The following is a 17,664-nucleotide window of genomic DNA, read 5'->3' as shown; positions in this document are numbered from 1 at the left end:
TCAATGCCTGGTGCCTGTTAAGGGCATTAATTGAATTATTCTTGTTGGCAGATTTTGGTGAGGTTGTTTATTGCATATCTGAGGCCTTGGTTTTATTCTGTTTTGTGCCTTCTGAGTTTGGACTCTGATTAGAGTAAAAGCCATGTTAGTACTGTAAATCCAGATCCAGTGCTTAATCACAAGCAACTTTGCTAATTGCGTGTGTGATTTCAGTAGTCTTGTAACTTGCTTAAGGAGTACAAAGGAAAAGCCTTAACAAATCAACGTACGAGCTCTTGCATTAGGGAAAGCCCATGTCTGTGTTTTTGACTTAAAAGAATTTTTAATCAGATGTTTCTGTAATTGGATCCTGTCATCTCTTGGGATAAAATGTCTCTGTTTGAGAAGCTGTTTGCAGTGCTCCCGGTTTGGTCTTCCTGTGGTAGCAGCAGAAAGTTGACCTGTCTGTGTAAAGGGTCTGTTTAATGTGTAGTAGCTGTCCTTTATTCATTGTATCTTTTTTTTTTTTTTTCCCCCTGTTACTTAGACATTTGATCTCTTCGTGAGATGCAAATATGATTAAGCCAGTTGTTTGCTTTATGGTTCAGTATTAAGAATAAAAAAGTTACACAGTTGTGAGAAGGAATTCATAAAAATGATTGTATCTCTAGGGCAGATGTAACTAACCTAGTGTGAATAATAGGTATGTTTGTATCTGCAGACGTGATCTGATATCTGTACGTTACTTCAGATATTGGGAAAAACCTGTATTGTAACTGTAAAGTGTTTTTAATTGGATGTTACTTTGCTAACCTCTCTGCTACTTTTGCCAGATTATTTTCATGATTTGATTGACTAAGATAGGATTTTAGTATGCAATGTGTAGGGTCTGTGAAACAGCATTAGAACACGGCTTGCAATAGTAAATCACTTCCTTATTGCCTGATTTTAAAACAAGAACAGCAACATTTTGCAGAGATGAGTTCATAATAACTTGGGGTCTGTTAAAGACTGCACATGCTACAGGTGGCTCCCAGGAGGGTGTCACCCTAGAGAGTACCAATTTTGAGGCCTCACCGTTTCTGTGTCAGCTTTCCTAGGTGCCACAGTGTGTAACTGAGGCTGAAAGTTCGTGGAAATGGGCATAACCAGAAACCTGTAAGATTTCATGCAAAATCTCAAGGCTCTTGTTGCAGCAGTGCCCTGTCTCTTGTTTGAGAATTACGCTGCGATGCCGCTGGGCTTGTCACCAGGGACATCTTTGTCTCTGAGCACCTTGTTCAGAGCCCACGCTTGCTGGAGGGATGCGTTGAGCGAGTGTCACCTGCCTGCTGACCCTACGGGGTGACTTCGCTTGTATTGGATTTGGGTGGAAACACTACGAATGGAAAAGCTCTTTGCCTCGGGGCTGTAGTACTGAGCCCTGCACTGGGTCATGCCAGTTTGGAACCTCATACACCTTTGCAGGGCACTTCCCTGCAAGCGGGGTCCTTTGAGGGTCTTCAGTCCAACTGCTCGGCTGTAGTGAAGAACATGGTTCAGTTAAGAAACATGAAAAGGGAATCAAATCTAGCCTTTGCACTGTGGAGGTTAAACTACACAGGGTCTTAGTATCAGAGGAGGGAAAACCAGAAATACTCGCTTCCACATTTTAGTATCTCAGCTGCTCGTGCTGTTCAGCATCTGGTTTTTCTCCAGAACGAGCCGCTGTTTCACACTGCCGTTATGGCCCTCTACCACCCTGAGCATCCAGAAATCAGGTTAGTGTGCGTTAGCTGTGGAAGTTATATGCTAAGCTGTCATATTGAACTACGTTTGCTTCGGGAAAAACCACAGCACACAGCACATCTGTCCTGTTCAGTCTAGACATTTCTTGGGGCTACTCTGTCCACTTTGGAAGCACCTCCCTTGGTTTACAGATTAAATTTTAAATGCTGCTTCTGCAAGTCCCTGTTTAAGACTTATTTCTTTCAGCTTCCTCAGGGTGTCTGTCTTTTCTGTCCAAAATTTGACTCCATTCTGCCTGAATCCAGTAGTCCCTTTAAGTCTTAAATTTAAAGCAGCAGTTCTTGAGTCATTGTTCCTTGCACAATTTTCCTCCATAATCTTATATAGTATAAAGTACAGATGCTGAACACATGAAACTTCTTATGGGTATGCTTTCTCTGAAGAAAAGTTTGAAAAATTTGAGGCTTTAATTTAGACAGGAAGGTTTGTGGGCATAAATTCTTAGCATCAATTCTGTAAACCTGCATGTTCCTTTTCTCCCCTCCTAAAAAACATGTGGGTGAGAAACACTTAATGAAGCTGGAATTGAGGATTGAAACAATTGTATTTTATTTGTATATTTATTTTCTCATAAAACCTGTATCGGCCAGCGGGGGGTCGGTATTTTGCAGAGGCTTGTGCTAGAGAAGCTGCTGCTGTATAAGGCTACTTGTTATTTGAAATTAAGCAAATTTGTTTCCAAAACCCTGAAGAGTGAACAAAGGAAGCAACAGGCTTTCCAGTAGTGCTGCCTTGCATTGGGTTCTCTCTTTGGGTGCGGTTGGATATTAGATTACTAGTTATGAATATGTATTACATTACAGTTGTATTGAGTTCAGTGATTAGGCATAGTTTAGCATTGTTTTAAATACTCTAAGTGGCTCTTGGTTTTGTTGGGGAGCTGAAGTATTTCATCTCCACTCAACCAGAAGTTTTAAGTGCACGTAGTCACCATTTACACTAGTGCTGTCCCTCGTGCCTGTAGTGCAAGACAGGGGAGCTGAGAGGCTGCTAATGCCCCAGCTACAACAACTGGCGAGCAGATTTTCCCCAGAGCGCTCCTGAGTCCTCAGACAGGCCAGGCAAAATGTTCTCCGCTTGCTGGAAGGTGCAGGCGCGTGCGAGCGTACCCCGTTTTCACGGGGTACAGCCAAGCATCTGAGAACCAGCATAAAGCAGTGGAGCGCAGCTTTGCTTTGTGGCATGACCTGTGCTGTCACTAAAGTAATTTCATTTTTGTCTTTGCCAGGTGTGGCTTTTATAGATGGACCAAATGTGTGGCCACTGGTGAGAATCTATCGAGGTGGCTTTCTCCTGATAGAATTCCTCTTTCTCCTGGGTATCAACACATATGGCTGGAGACAGGCTGGAGTGAATCACGTCCTCATCTTCGAACTCAATCCCCGCAGCAACTTGTCCCATCAACATCTCTTTGAGGTAAACAGGATAGATTATAGGAGGGGTTGAGCTGTGCGGCGTATCAGGAGGATAAATCCTGCACCATTTCCTGGCAAGGAGTTCTAATACAATTGGAAGAGGAAGTTGCTGAAGGCTGATTAGATTACAGGATTGAGCACTGTTCTCCCTTTTCTTATAATGAGAATTCATTGTAGGTTTCAGAGCTATATTTTCATAAGGTATCTACGTGTTTTTTCTATCTTTCTATAGATTGCTGGTTTCCTGGGTGTTTTGTGGTGCCTGAGCCTGCTGGCATGTATATATGGTAAATTCACCTACATCCCTATGCAGGTGAATCCACTCATCTTGTACGGCTTCATGTTGCTTTTTCTCATCAACCCTACCAAAACCTTATATTACAAGTCCCGTTTTTGGCTGCTCAAACTATTGGTAAGTCTCAAACCTGACTGAAATAAATAAATTTCTAAAAAATGCTGTAGCTGAGCAGTAGAGGTTAAGTATATAGAAGTGTCGCTAATCTTCAGGAAAGAGGGATGCTTATATAGCACTGTGTGTTCATAGAGCAGACCTGAGAAGGTATTGACTACAAATGGTTGTTGAGCATGGGTTTACAGAAACAACTTCTGCTTGTCTGTACCAGTCTGCCATTATCTTTGTGTTACAGGTAGCTACTTGTTAATCTCCCCATAGACAGCCGTATACATACTTTGCACGTATAGAAACATTCACGTATCTTTGCTTGTTTGTTCCTTAATGTAGTGAAACAGTTTGACTGGGGTGACGATGCTCTAAGGCAGGGCTGCATGGATGCTCCTCACCCCAAACTGGGGCAGTGCCAACACAGAGAGGGTTCACCAATGGAGAGGGAACCTTTGCAAAGGTTACTGCTTACAAAATTAAGTTCATGGGTAGGATTTTTTTTCAGCAAATCTGTTTGCGGTCTTACACAAGCTATTTATTTTAGACCCAGCTCCTATTTTCCAGGTAAATTAATCTGGTAAATTACATGTAAATACGTGTGCTACTTCAGTGTTCCAGTTATAGGTGGGAGCTCCAAAAGAACAGTTTTCAAACTTGTTGGATGGCTCATCAGTCTCTTCCCAGGTGGCTGTTTCACACATTCATCCCCACCCTGTATGCGCTTTTAAATTGACTTTAATCAGTTTGGTTCCCTTGATACCTTATTCTTGCTGGAACTGCTCAGAGAGCATGGGGCGGAAGAGGCTTTGGCTGGTAGATGTTACTCGTAGAATCATTTTAATGCCAATTAAAACAATTAACTTTATCTGGAACACGACAAAGATGAAACGTAGACTCGTGCTTCGAGCATGTGCGTGCAGGTATACGCACAGCTAGTTAATCTCCGTGTGCTTACCCCCGTTGTTGGGTTTGCTAGCTTACTACTATTCCAGTTTCTTCCTTTTTTGCCTCCCAGCATTCAGCCGTCTCTCACAGATGTACCTTTAGTCTCAAGCCTCATCAGTCTTCCTGCTGTGCCTTGGTGCTAGGGGAAGCGCTGGAGCCCTGTGAGCAGTACCTGTGCTAATTTACCTTAATACCTAACAGGGTAAGGTTCTCAGTCTTCACAGAGCTCTTAGGCAGTTCCCAGTACCTGCTCCTACCCCAGCTGTCTCCCGACCACACTGCAGTCTGCGACAGAGGTGTCCCTTTGGGTGTGCAGAGGCCAATTCGTCCCGAAGGCTCCTTGGGGAAAAAAGCTTCATCAAAATGCAAGATCACCGTAATGGTGGAAAATGACACAGTACTTCTGACTGCGTGTTATGCGGAAGAGGGAAAAAGAGGCCAGACAAACCACATAAAGAGTAGCTGTTAGGCTTTTCTAATTTTTATTGTGTGTAATTGGCTGGGTGGGTGTATTTAATTTCTTTGCACAGTCGCCAGCAGCTATCTGAGTGAAAGGAGGTTCAAATCGCGCAGTTCTTGGAACTGTGCTGTTCACATAAATTTTGGGGTGGTGAGCGTTTTTCTTCACATGCTTGATACATTTCATTTCCAGCCAAAGTGAAGTCTGACATATATCGGGTGTAGCGGAGCGTTACTGGCACCTCCAGTTTTTCTAGAACCAAACCAGGAGCATACTTGAGTGTGGTGTAGCATTTCCTAACGGATCTAGGAGGCTTACTGCATCCACCTGTGATCATCCACACCTGTTGGTACTCATGCGTGGGGAATCTCCTTTGATAATCCCTGAGGGACTGCAAGTTACAGCTGAATTGATCTTCCTCCCGGTGAAAATAGTTATTTAGCCTGTAGTAAGTTTAATTCCCATGCCAGGCTCTTCTTTCATGCCTGCCTGCTTAGGTGAGCGTTCTTTGCCCCTTTGCTGCCAGATGAGAAGCCCAGGAGTGCGTTCCTGTAGGCTGAGAAGAGCAGCTCACCGGGAGGAATCGGATCCGAGCGTGGGGGATGGCACCGTGTCTGCGTGCCCACGCTCTCTGCAGGGCGCCGAGATGGCGAAACAACTGCAGGGAGCCCATCTGGGAGAGGTGACAATCGAGGAAGTGTTCAGCTCAAATATCTACCATCGCAGCACTTACTGAAGCTGCAGCAATCAGCACCGGGAGGTCTGCGCTCAGACTGTGGAACTGTTGATATATAATCGCAACCGATGGCTTGAAAGGGAGAGGGGCAACTCCAGCTGTTGGTGTTTTCTGACTTTATTCTGGCGGCCCATCTTCTCTGGAGGATGTTGCAGATGCTTCTCGGCTGGGAAGGGAGGAGCTGCCGCGGTGCCCCTCTGCTAGCTGGGCTGCAGCTCCATGATCAGCAATGACAGTACATGCTAGCTGGGCGTGCAGTACACGGTCAGCTTGTACAGCTCCAGCTGTGCCCGGGCAGCGTGCGGCAGCAGCCAGGAGCCGCAGTGCGAGTGCGTGGGGTTAGGAGGGTTCCCGTGGCGGCTCGGGTCCCCGAGGACAGCTGGCAGTGCCTTAGCTCCGCCGTGGATGTGCCTGCTGACTCCTTGTCTCTGCTGTAACGCTTAGGTGGGAAGCTTCTGCTCTGCTCTCTTAGAAGTTTTATGCTGTCGTCTGGCAGTGCCTAAGTGTCTCTCCCTAAATCAAGCAGCGACATGGGTTTTTATGAATTTATTCTTTTTTTTTTTCCCAGGGAGATCTAGCTGTAAAGCTGTTTTCACTTTTCTTTTGGTTAAGTCTTTGTACACGGGGGGGGGGGGGGGGGGGGGGGGGCGCAAAAAAAAAAGTATGATGAAACAGGTAAAGATAGTATCAGGGTGCAGGTAAAACGGAGGAAGGACCTTTTGGAAAGGGAGGTTGGTGTGGCTTCTGGGACCTCTGCAGAAGCTGTTCTGCAGCCGGATGGCTTTGAGGACAGACCTCCCTGAGGGCTGGCCCTGTTTGAGCCTTTGTCATAGGTGCCGTCCTACACGAGCACAGTGCTTTCTGGGTCAAGATCCATGTCTGCTGTATGCCACTAAGTCTTAATCCCTTATTTGGCTTTGAAATTTAGGACCAGAGCCTTTAATTGGCATTAGAAGCTGATGTGAATGTGTCAGTCCTATCCCAGGTTTCTGTAACTGCGTACCCTTTAGGTTGAGAAGGAAAGCAATACAAAAGATTGGTGTTAGCCTGTGCTTTCATTAATTTAAAGGTTCGTAAATCTCTGAACTACCGGATGGTGCTGGTGCCGTCTCTTTGAGAAATTGGCCATTAGTAACTATAACTAACCGGGTAGAGAGAGTTGTAATCAAAGGTAATGGACCATGAAAACTGTCTGGTTTGAAAGTAACAAAACTGCTGTTAAGGCTTAGAGGGAAAGTGGACAGGATTGAGGGGGAGGCTAATTGACAGTCAATAGGATTTCTTCTGCCCTTTCTTTAACTCTTCCCCTGCTAGGGGCTTTGGCAGATCCAGCAGTAACAATCACCGCTTTTACAACGTCTAACACCAAAGAACAACTAATGTGTTAAATAAACCGAGCGGTGGTCGGACTAATGGCCATGCTGAGGGGCTGTAATCTCACTGCCGTTAAGTCTGAGGGAGAAGGTAAGTGTGCAAGGTGTTTGTAGAGTGACAAATGCCTGAAAGAAAGCGCTGATCAAAATGAGGAGCAACGAGAGAAACAGAGCTGTAGAGGGCTCCTACATAGAAACTGGGAGTTTCTGGGAAAGAGCTTGGTTGGAGGAGAGTGGGCTCTGTTGCCAGTAAAAAACCAAAAAGGTGTGTGTGGGACATGAATAGTTTCATACAGGAGGAGAAAAGAAGGAATGGCATTTGTACTACAAGTGAGGAGACATCTGTTTTTGTCAGCGGGAGTGAAAGGTCAGCAATAAATCTTCAAGCGTTTCTGTTATTTCCATATTTGTTCAATGCTATGATGTCCCACCACTGCATTCAGATGTCTTTGAGGCTGCCATGAATGATTCCGCTTTTTTTTCCTGACAGTTTCGAGTGTTCACCGCTCCCTTCCACAAGGTAGGCTTCGCAGATTTCTGGCTGGCTGATCAGCTCAACAGCCTGGTCGTGATACTCATGGATCTGGAGTACATGATCTGCTTCTACAGCTTTGAGGTTCAGTGGGAGGACAATGCTGGACTTCTGGCAAATACAGGTAGAGCAATGCTGATGACCCACACAAACAGTCAAAATGACCTGAAAAACACTGAGCAAGGCAACTTCATAATTATCTGTTTTGAAGAGGGCTACCGATGACATAGGAAACTAAAATAATTGGCATTTCTTGTAAAAGCAGCATTAGAGAGATTCTCCCCTTTCTTCCTTCCATCCAGGGAAATGGAATCTCACATCAGCATTCATTTCCTAATCCAGTCATTCAGCCTGACATGTATATTCATTGAAGAATTTAGACGCAGCGCTTCTTGACCGGGAAAAGAAAACCATTTTCCCGGCATTGTTGTTTTATTTCATAGTCGTTTAACCACGTATTTGCTTTTAGCCTGTGTCTGTTACTCAGCATGAAAATGAGTTGCATGAGCTTGTTAACAGCAATTTTCTGTGCTGTAGCCTGCTTCTTACAGGCTCCATGGCAGTATCCTAAAGCAAGAGAGGATGGAGAAACTTCCCTGGTAGTGCCACCCCTGACTCAATTAGAGCTGATGCTGCGGCGCCAGCGTTGTGCTTGCTCTCCCTCTTCTTTCTAGCCAAAGAGCAACAGAGTTGGCGTTTGAATTTTGAGTTTGGCCTTCTTAGTGGTAAAATAGTACCTGTCTCCTCCTGGGTCGGGCTGTTGGCTTCCCACTTGAAGCAGTGACTGCTGGCAAATTGTGTTGTCTGTTGGGTTTGACACTTGCTGAAAGAATCTGCAGTGTGCTTCAATAAGCATCAGTGTTCACTTTTTTCTTCCAGCCTGTCTGATCTTTCTCTTCCCTTTAAGACAACGTTGCAAGTAAATAAATATTTATTTATTAAAAATAAAAATAAAACAAATAAAGCAATGGAGTGGATAACAACTTGTCCTCTCCTAAATCAAACAGCAGAATGATAGCACAATACTTGGGGATAAATATCAGCTAATAATTTGTCTCCGTTAGTCTGAACAAGAAACAAATGTTTGTTAGTCAGTGCAGCGTTTGATTTGGATGGGCTGAGCGAGATGACATAAGAACAGGGCGTGCTTGGGGGTTCCAGGCAAAGCTGGGGTTTTCCTGGTCATTTAATTTCCTCAATAAAAAGAAGGCTTTCAAACATCAGGGGTGTGACACTATGCCGTGTTGGTGTAGTTACCTCTCACCCTGGCTGTTGAAGCCAGAGCGTAGCATGGGCTTTGCTGCTTTTTTTTAAAAAAAAAAAAAAAAAAGCCAAACCCCCAACACATACTGAAATATGTTTTTTCCTATTACAATATCCAAGAAAAATGGGTCAAGGACGTGTTAGGCTAAGTAGCCTTTTTGAACCGTCCTGCAGAGTTTGGAAATGCTCTCCCATTTATGCACAAAAATTCAGTGTCGAAGGCCGTTTGTAATTCCATCCTTAATTTGATTATTCACAGGACTGCCAACAGCACAAAATAAATTTAAAAATAGATTATTTCTAATCTTCTTGCATGTTAATTATACTGGCAGCAGTGAAAGAGTTGGATGATGATCTGTCTGGATGTGTTATTGATGTCAAGTCATGTGAATACCTCCGAGATGGAGTAAAGGGCTTCAGGATACTTTCTGGTGATGAGCTGGTTGCTGTTCTGGATGTGTGTGCGCGTACATGTGTGTGCCCCAGTATGAGATACTGATGGGGAATTGCTCTCGTGTCAAGTGATACTACTCTTACAGAAAGGAAGATGATAGGAGTTCTTAAACTTACTGACTCTTTCTTCCTGAAACTTTTTTCTTGCAGATAATCAGATTTGTTACAGCTACTCCTACGGAGTGAGAGCAGTCGTCCAGTGCATCCCTGCTTGGTTGCGATTCATCCAGTGCCTGCGCCGATACCGTGATAACAAACGGGCCTTTCATCTGGTTAACGCTGGAAAATATTCCACCACCTTCTTTGTGGTGACATTTGCAGCCCTCTACAGCACTCACAAAGGTATTGGTGATTTTGGAAAATAATTTGCCAGTCATGGGGTTTGCTTTTTATGTGGGAGAAGCTCAGAAGTTGGCATCCCCTCGAAGCGTGAGCTTTTGTCTTTTGCCACCTGTGAAACATCTCAGTGGAAAGGCAAAGGCATACCTAGCTTGCAAAATGTATTTGAAGGCCTTTTAGGTATTTTTCACATACCTGGTCTGATTAGAACTGCACTTTGGGAGTGTCAAGAGGGAATTTTCAGGTTTCTCTCTCAAAAGGAGAAAACTGAAATACATGCCAGTTTTTGCTGTGAAGGGAGTTTGAATGGGAGAATAATAAGGAAAGGGATAACATAGGAAATATTTCTGCCTCAGCATTCTTGAACAGATAACCTGGATCATCTAAATAAAGTCGGTCCATCGTTCCTGAATGTGGGGAGATGTGCACAGTGCTGAAAAATGCCCTCTCTGGATTTTCCTGTGTGTTTTTATCCATGTTTTTTCTGTAGCTGGTAAGGAGTTGTTTCCAATCCATTTAACTGCAGATTGAGCTCTGATCCCTGAAGTTCCTCATCTCCCTGGAAACGACAATTACTCGATTCTGCTCTTGTTCTGAAGGAAAAAGCTTTTAGTTTCTGCACTTCAGGCAGTCGCCCTGCCTTTCATTGTTCTGAAGTCCTAAAAGCTGTGTTCTGTTATTTGAAAAATATATGCTTTCTCGGTCTCTAGAAATTAGCAACCGCACACGCTCCTGAGCAATTACTTATCCTGAAATATGATTGTGGTGGGGCCAGAAGTGTCCAAGGCATGCTTCTAGTTACCATGGTGGTTTTTTGGAGGGGTGGCAGGGTTATTTGAAACCTTCCTGTGGCCAAGAAATGGCTGTTTTGATATAGCTGGGCCTGCAGCCACACCGATCGTGTTTGTCAGGCTGCACATTTTAACGGCAGAGAAATGCTTTGGTGCAAACTGGCTGAAGGATGTAAGTCGGGCGCTCTGTAATCTGGAGGTGCACACCAACCTGGTGTGGGAGCATCGGTGGTGGGTGCAGCGCCCGGCCCCCCTGTGCATCTCCCCCACCCGCTGCTGCGTCCCTGGAGCTTGTTCCCATTTTAACTTGCTTGCTCAGTGACATTCTGCAGCTCTGTTCCAGCCCTGCAGTCCAGTTAGTCACCGCCACCCCGAGATGAGACAAATACAGATTGCCTGGCTATAGTCAGTGCTTATATGCTTTTACATCCAGTGCCTGCTTTGGGGAGGCTGACTAATGCTTCTCCTTCCCGGGGGGGACGTGCTGGCAGAGCCTTCTGTGGGAAGGTTGGGGTAGGTTTGGAACCAAGAAGAAAACCAGCATCTGTCAAAATGTCCTGTTGAAGTATTTGACCTCTTTCTACTCCCCTTGAAACTTGCACGCGTGCCAGCGCCGCTGGCCCTTGTTCTCCTTGCTGCCATACATAACTGTTGCCTGCTCTTCACGTCTGGCGGGGAGTGGGTTGTAATGAGGTGTTTACGAGCCAGGCACAGGGCTGGTTCCAATTGCTGAGAGATGTTCGTGACTCCCAGCTTTTGTCTGTCCAGTTTTGTTAGTGGCAGTCAATAGCGTGTAGTTGTTGGTGTCGTGCAAAAAAAAATAAAAATTTGGAAGCTTGGTGGCCTTTGGAAATTACATGTTAGCACAGATTTTATAAATGTCCCCATGCTGGGCTTGTAGTTATTCTTCAGAGGGCTGCCTGAAGACCTTGCTGTGCCCTCTCAGCCCTGTAGGCCTATTCCCATCCTGCCATAAATGCACTTTCTAATATGCTGTACCTGTTAAGAATCCAATTTTATCTCTGTGCTTTACATAGATTCCCAGTTCTTTCTGAACTTGGAATCAGATGGTCGATCACCAAGTTGTGATGATGTTACTGTTGAAAATAGACGCACTGCTCGCCCACACCTTCTCTGTGGCTGCCTAAGGACAGCAGAGACAGGCACCCATCTCTTACCTACAAAACATCTGTTGAGGGTTAGCTGCTTGCTGTTAAGAAAGCAAGCGCTGCCCAAAACAAGCGTCAAGTTGGTAAAGATCCTTGCTTCTTACACGTGCTCTAAACTGGAGTAAGTAACAAACCTGTTAATTGCAGGGGTAACAAGAGTTTTATTTAAACAGTCTTTCATGCCTGTGTGTGCAAGCCTATGACTTATACCTCTGGCATGACAGCTTTTGGCTTCTGGGACAAGAGGGTAATGGGTGGCCTTTTCTCGGGAGGTCAGGTAATGTACACCAGTGCCTGTTCTCCACTTGGGAGCCCTGGGGATGTCGCAGCCCTCGGAAAAGGCTTGTCTTCCTCCCCCGATTTGAGCATTGAATCATCTGTAGCTCGTGTGGAGGTTTTTAGCTTGTGTCGCTTGGACTGTGCAGCCGGGAGGGTTTGTTGGCGTTGAAAGCCAATGAAGTCATACCGGGTGCACTCGTGGCATTCTTGTGCTGTGTTTTCATACGCTTGCTGGAAAACAACTCAAACAAATGCCACCTTACTATGTTTGAGATGTGTGCTGCTTCTAGTCATATCAGGTACTCCCTCCTCCAAACCTCCTGTAGCGAAGGATCCCCCCAGTAACACAGTGTCATCTGGGCTCTTGATGAGTATCTCAGTTTCCCCAAAATATCACTGTTTAGTAATTCCTATTGCTCAGGCAGTGCATAATTCTGGTTCTTCCTTCCCTCAGAGAAGACATTCCTTTACTTTTCTTCCTTTTAGATGCAGAATGCAATTTCCCCTGCTAATTGCAGCTGGGCTGTTAGATGGGTAGAGATAGAAAAGTAAATTCTGTTAGATTTTCTCTCCCAGGCTTGCAATCCTGTTGTCCTGGGACCAGACTGATTTTACAGAGTTAACTCCAAGATACCATATCAATATTCAGCTGTCATCTGGATCAGTGGAGCTGAAGCAGCTACCCCATCAGATAAGATGGGAGCAGGCAGCGGCTGTGTGGACGAGCGCCGACCCACGCCGCCTGCGCCACCACAACCGCGTTTCAGAGACGACAGCAGCAACCCAAGGGCAACTGTTGCTGAGCTCCCAAAGGAAGAATTCTCAGTATTTTTATATCGCTCAAAGGAATGGGAAGCAAAGGCCGCGTTCTGTAAATATAGTCCTGCAGGGTATGTTTGCACAGGCAAATGAGGCATATCTGTAACTCTAAGCTACCTAGCAACTGGAGTGCGTGCCGCCGGTCCCTGCCTGCGCTGCGGTCCCTGCCTGCGCTGCACGGCCAGGCAGCAGCCCCTTCTCCCCGTGCTTCGCTCCCCTTGCTCCACACGAAGGAGTTCGGTGCTGGCATTGACTTCCCTGGCAGTGCCAAGTAGCCTTGCCCAGAGCTAGCCAACTGCATATTGTATTGCCTTATTTAATCCCTACGGAAACCGACGTGGCGCTGGGGAAACAAATGATGAAGCTGTGCCTGCAGCAGAATATTTACCCCAAGGGCAGTGTTAGTTTGACACAATGCTGCTTTTTGCAGCGTTTTCACTCTGCCAAAGGCAGGTGTGCTTTCCTCAACAAATGCACCAGTATAGCTGCTTCCACTTCAGTCCAGCATATCACAGCATTCCACAGGCATCCCCTCTTGTATAAAGTGCACTTGCATGTAAGAAGGTACGCTGACATACCTCGAATAGCCAGCCTTGGTTTCGTTCCTCTCTCAGACCCGGTTCAGACTTTGTAAGGATAGGTTTGTTATATTTAGGTGTTCAGCTCTTGCGAGAAACTGTGCAACAGGGGTTGCGTTGTGCTACTTTAAGAGTGCCAGTCACTTCTTAATCTTTGCACGTGATTTATGCTCCGACTTTATTCTCTGTAAAACAAGACGCATCTTGGTTTTGCTAACGTCCGTCAGTTTTCTCTTACCTTGATGCCCTTCGCTCACACGGTGTCATCAGAAGTATCTGGCTCCCATAGAATATGTATTTGGCGCCTGCGCTTGAAGAACTGAGCTTCCTGAGTGCTTTGTACTCTTCCATCATTTTCTTGTTTCATGGGATTTGCTGTTTCAGCGTGTGCTCATTCCTCATTTTCTTTCAGGAGCACATTACTAAGCTTAAGCACAAGTACTGGGTTAAAACGGGCTATATGGGATTTTATTCTTTAACTGAAAGGAAAGATGGTTTATGCAAGTTTTCATTGTCAGTTTGATCTACACACCTTATTCAGTGAATCCTTGTGGTCTGGGTAGTATCCAGCTATTTATTAACCTCTGAATTATTCCAAAGTTAATCCCTGTGGTCTGGAAACTTGAGTAAGTGTCTCTGCCTCCATACTGCTCCCACACCCTTTCCAGGTACTCCAAACAAGACTACTGAACACTAGCTGACATCAGCTTGGAAGTGCCACGGAGAGCCTTAGGTCGGTCTAAGATAATGTGACTGCCACGCACTTTCTCATTAAACAGTCCAGGAAACTGACAGTAATTAAAAATACAGAAGTTAACTAAATAGGGCTGTCTCTAAAGAGTAGTGCTTCTCTCTGTGTTCTCATCATTGCTTCAGAAACAGGCTTCTCTCATGAACTGATGTGTAATTTCTTGGCGTGGTTTTTTTTTAAGCCAGAATAAGAAAAAATTGTGAAACTGTTTGCTTTGCCAAGGAATTGAGATGTGAACTGTCGAGGCAGGAGACACCCTTCGATTAATGGGCTATTGCAAGAAGGTGTTGGACCATCCCATACTAACAGAGAGGTTTGACCAGGTCTGCCCAGATGAAGATGAATGGGAAATGTGCTGCTGCTTGAAAATACAGTGGGAGATCCCCAGGTCTCTTAACTGCTGCCCACTCCTCATTAATCACAGTGGCTTCACCTGCTCCCGGTGGTGATACCGGCTGGCGTAGCCAACTCCACGCTGGAACAGAGCACTGGTTCCCCCACGGTCTGTCCCACTGCAGCTCCCATGGGGGAGGGGTATGGCTTCCAGGTGAAGGCTGGGGAGAGAAGGAGGGGGGAAGAGGGTGTTGCTGTTGCGCTGGGAGCTGCAGGAGCACACCTGACTGTGCCTTAGCTCTGCTGGCTCAAGTACTGGGTGGTGGGTAGTGTCACTTAGCCCTGGCTGCTGCTGTGTTAGAAACCGCAGGGTGCAGCCCCTGCGGAGTGAATTTGCTGGTCGGTGGAACAGTAATTCACTCTGATCCTAAATGGTTACAGCAGGAGAGGAGAGCAAGGTGATGTGAGAACCGGCACTAAAATGACTTTTACAGAAATCAGATGTCGGCGCAACTGCTTATAAGTACCTCAGCTGAGAAACGTCATTTCATTTCTAGGGAGTGGAGCAAGGTGAAATAAATGGACAGACAGTATTCAAGTACAAATCTTTTTTTTTAAAAAAAAATGTACCAAACTTGAAAACAAAAAAATTCACGAAAGAAAGAAGCAAGTAGCATTTCTGAGATCCTGTTCCCTAGCTTATCCCTGGTATGTCAGCACAAGATCTCTTACCTCTCCTCTTCTTTCTCAGCTCTGGAAGAGCTGTCAGCACTGTGGCAAGCCAGATGATTTGATTTGGGTGTCACAAGAGCTTTATAGAGTGCTTGGGTTGACCTCTTGAAGTAAACCAAACTTTGTAATGGATTAACTGCCGCCTTTCTTAATACTTGCAGTTTTCGTGCGGCTTGCCCTAGCACAGCATACAGGCAACTCCATCAGGATGATTATTTGGAGCTAAAACATGCAACGTCTGTCACATTGCTGTGAGCTAGGATGAATTTTTGTCTGAAACGCTGTCATCCCATGCCCAGGAGGCCTTCAGTAATGAGTTGTGTTCATTAGCCAGTCTTTCTGATCCTTTCCATCAGAGCAGCAGCAGTGTCATTAGCGAAGAATCGGAGGCATTGCCACGGGCAAACATTTCCATCCTGGCCTCTGACCTTCTCCCAGCTTTGACGTGGGTCTCTCCAGCGTCCTGAGCAAGCCCGGTTTCTCCACGCTGACTCGTTAGCTCCTCTAATAGCTCAGACACCCGTCTGGGTGATGGAGCCAGGAAGGGTGAGGAGCACCAGGGCAGGGCTGCAGCAGGACCACCCTGGCCGGGCGGAGGTGCCGGCAGGAGCTCCCTGGCCAGCAGCCTGCGGTAAGTGAGCAGGGAAGGTGGGATGAGACGGGAGCCTGGGAGAGAGGGGGTTAGAGGCATTTCGGGAACTGCCACCTCACCCTGAACGTCAGCACAAATGAGGCGTAAAATCCCACAGGGAAAATCTTCCCCTGCTTTGTAGGTCTACAAATGTCAAGCAGGACATTCCTGGTGCCGGCAGCCGTGCCGTGGGGGGAGAGGCAACCTCGCACCCTGCTGCTGCATGATTCATGCGTTTGCTTCTCAAGATTGCAGCTGAGAGAGGGAGATACGGATTTTAATAGCTGGGATTTGGAAAGTGGACTAATAGTACCATGTGTATCACTTAATACCCTTTTTGTGTTAAAGGTGGCTGGAGAAGCGGGAACACCAATGAATAAGGTGTAAGTAAAAAGGGTGGCCTGCTGATACCTCATTTCATGGGCGTTTAAGAGGGAGAAGCCTGACCTTTTTTTAATGGAACACTTTAAGAAAAGCAACTGACTACATCACAAGTGATTTTCCTTTCAAATGTATGCAGGTCTGGAGTTCTCTGGTGCTGCAGAAATCTAGGAGATGCAATCGTGCAACAATTTCTTTTTTTTTTTGGTTGCTATTATATTTTGAAGGAATCTGCTTTTGGATCTCAAAGCAGAGGCAGAGGTAGCAGTTGACATTGTGTCCCAGTCCCTAAATTGACTAATGAAGGTTCTGATTACCATGCCATTTATTTCTGACTGTGAGTCCAGGCGTTCTTATTAGTGAGACTGCTGGCAAATGCTTAGATTGGAAACCCCATCCCTGTCAAGGTAGCAGTAAAGCATCCCCCAAGAAAACTTCTCAAATGCTAGAAAAGCCACCAGAAGAAGAATCAGATCAAATCTCAGTCATGACTGATATGGTTCCTCCCGTTTGCAATTAAATCACATTCTTCTGTTTGTGAGATGCAATCAATGACGTTGCATTGAAATTAGACACAGCCATATTGTCCTACAAACCCAATGCAAACCTGCAGAGTATTTTTAGTCAAAACACTATTTGGGGATTCCCTGCTCTACAAATGTGGTATCTAACTAGAAGAAGAAACGCGATGTTGTCTCCTGACAGTTCTTTACTGCGCTGTTATCTTGCTGCTTTCCTTTAAATTGTGCCCGGAGGCTATAGCAGAGGTTTGCAGAATCTAACAGGAAGGTTGTTCATACGAAGTGGTTGGTATTTGACAAAGCCCATCAGTGCACAATGGCAAGTCCTCTGTGTGCTCCTCCGGGTTTTTTGCCTTTTTACTGCATTAAGTCCACTGTCATGTTACAGCTCTGCCATTGATTGGTATTAAATAGCAGGACGTGCTGGCTGGGCAGAAAGGCAACGCTGCTGCTAGTCCCTCATTAAGATGGATAATTACTGAGGGAGGGGTAATACCGCGCTTCAAGCATTAAGGCGTTAGACAAATGCTTTGGGATGTCATTCTGATGGCAGTTCGTCTATAGATAAGTCACTTCTGGCTGTCACCCCCCTCCCGTGATGTGCTGGGATGGAGTTAATGGGCAGGTGTCATCCAGGTGGCAGAAGATGTATGCTCAGGACTTGTGCCTGTGCTTGGCTGGCACACTGTGACTGTATTTTTGTTTTGATTCTGCTTAAATTGGTGACTTCCAGGCTGGTCATCAAAAGGAGACTGAATTTGGCACACCTTGACCGAGTGGTTCTTAATCAGGGCTGGAGGCAGAGCTCCCCTGGCGGGGTCCGTTCGGTCTGATGCTGCAGGGTTTACCTGACTCTTTCCTGATAACCTCGTGCTTCTTCCAGCTTTTATCACAGTTTTCCCCATCAGCAGAAACCACAGCCGGCTGACACACCAGGAGTGCTTATCGAGGGCCATTGTGCTCTTATCCACATCTTCAATAATACATGGCATT

At 45.8% G+C, this 17,664-nt stretch overlaps 1 protein-coding gene across 1 annotated transcript in view; it reads left to right on the top strand.

Annotated features, from left to right (window-relative positions):
* The window catches only part of XPR1 (xenotropic and polytropic retrovirus receptor 1), a 109,652-nt gene that overhangs the window by 84,840 nt on the left and 7,148 nt on the right, over positions 1–17,664 (top strand). The window contains exons 8-11 of the mRNA XM_037403534.1: positions 2,996–3,183; positions 3,415–3,594; positions 7,590–7,755; positions 9,498–9,689. Of these exons, the coding sequence (XP_037259431.1) occupies positions 2,996–3,183; positions 3,415–3,594; positions 7,590–7,755; positions 9,498–9,689 (726 nt within the window). The remainder of the gene's footprint in view (positions 1–2,995; positions 3,184–3,414; positions 3,595–7,589; positions 7,756–9,497; positions 9,690–17,664) is intronic.

The sequence above is a fragment of the Falco rusticolus genome, chromosome 11 (assembly GCF_015220075.1).
Source record: "Falco rusticolus isolate bFalRus1 chromosome 11, bFalRus1.pri, whole genome shotgun sequence".
NCBI lineage: Eukaryota > Metazoa > Chordata > Aves > Falconiformes > Falconidae > Falco > Falco rusticolus.
The sequence above is the reverse complement of the archived record's forward strand: the minus strand, read 5'-3'. Positions and strand labels throughout refer to the sequence as shown.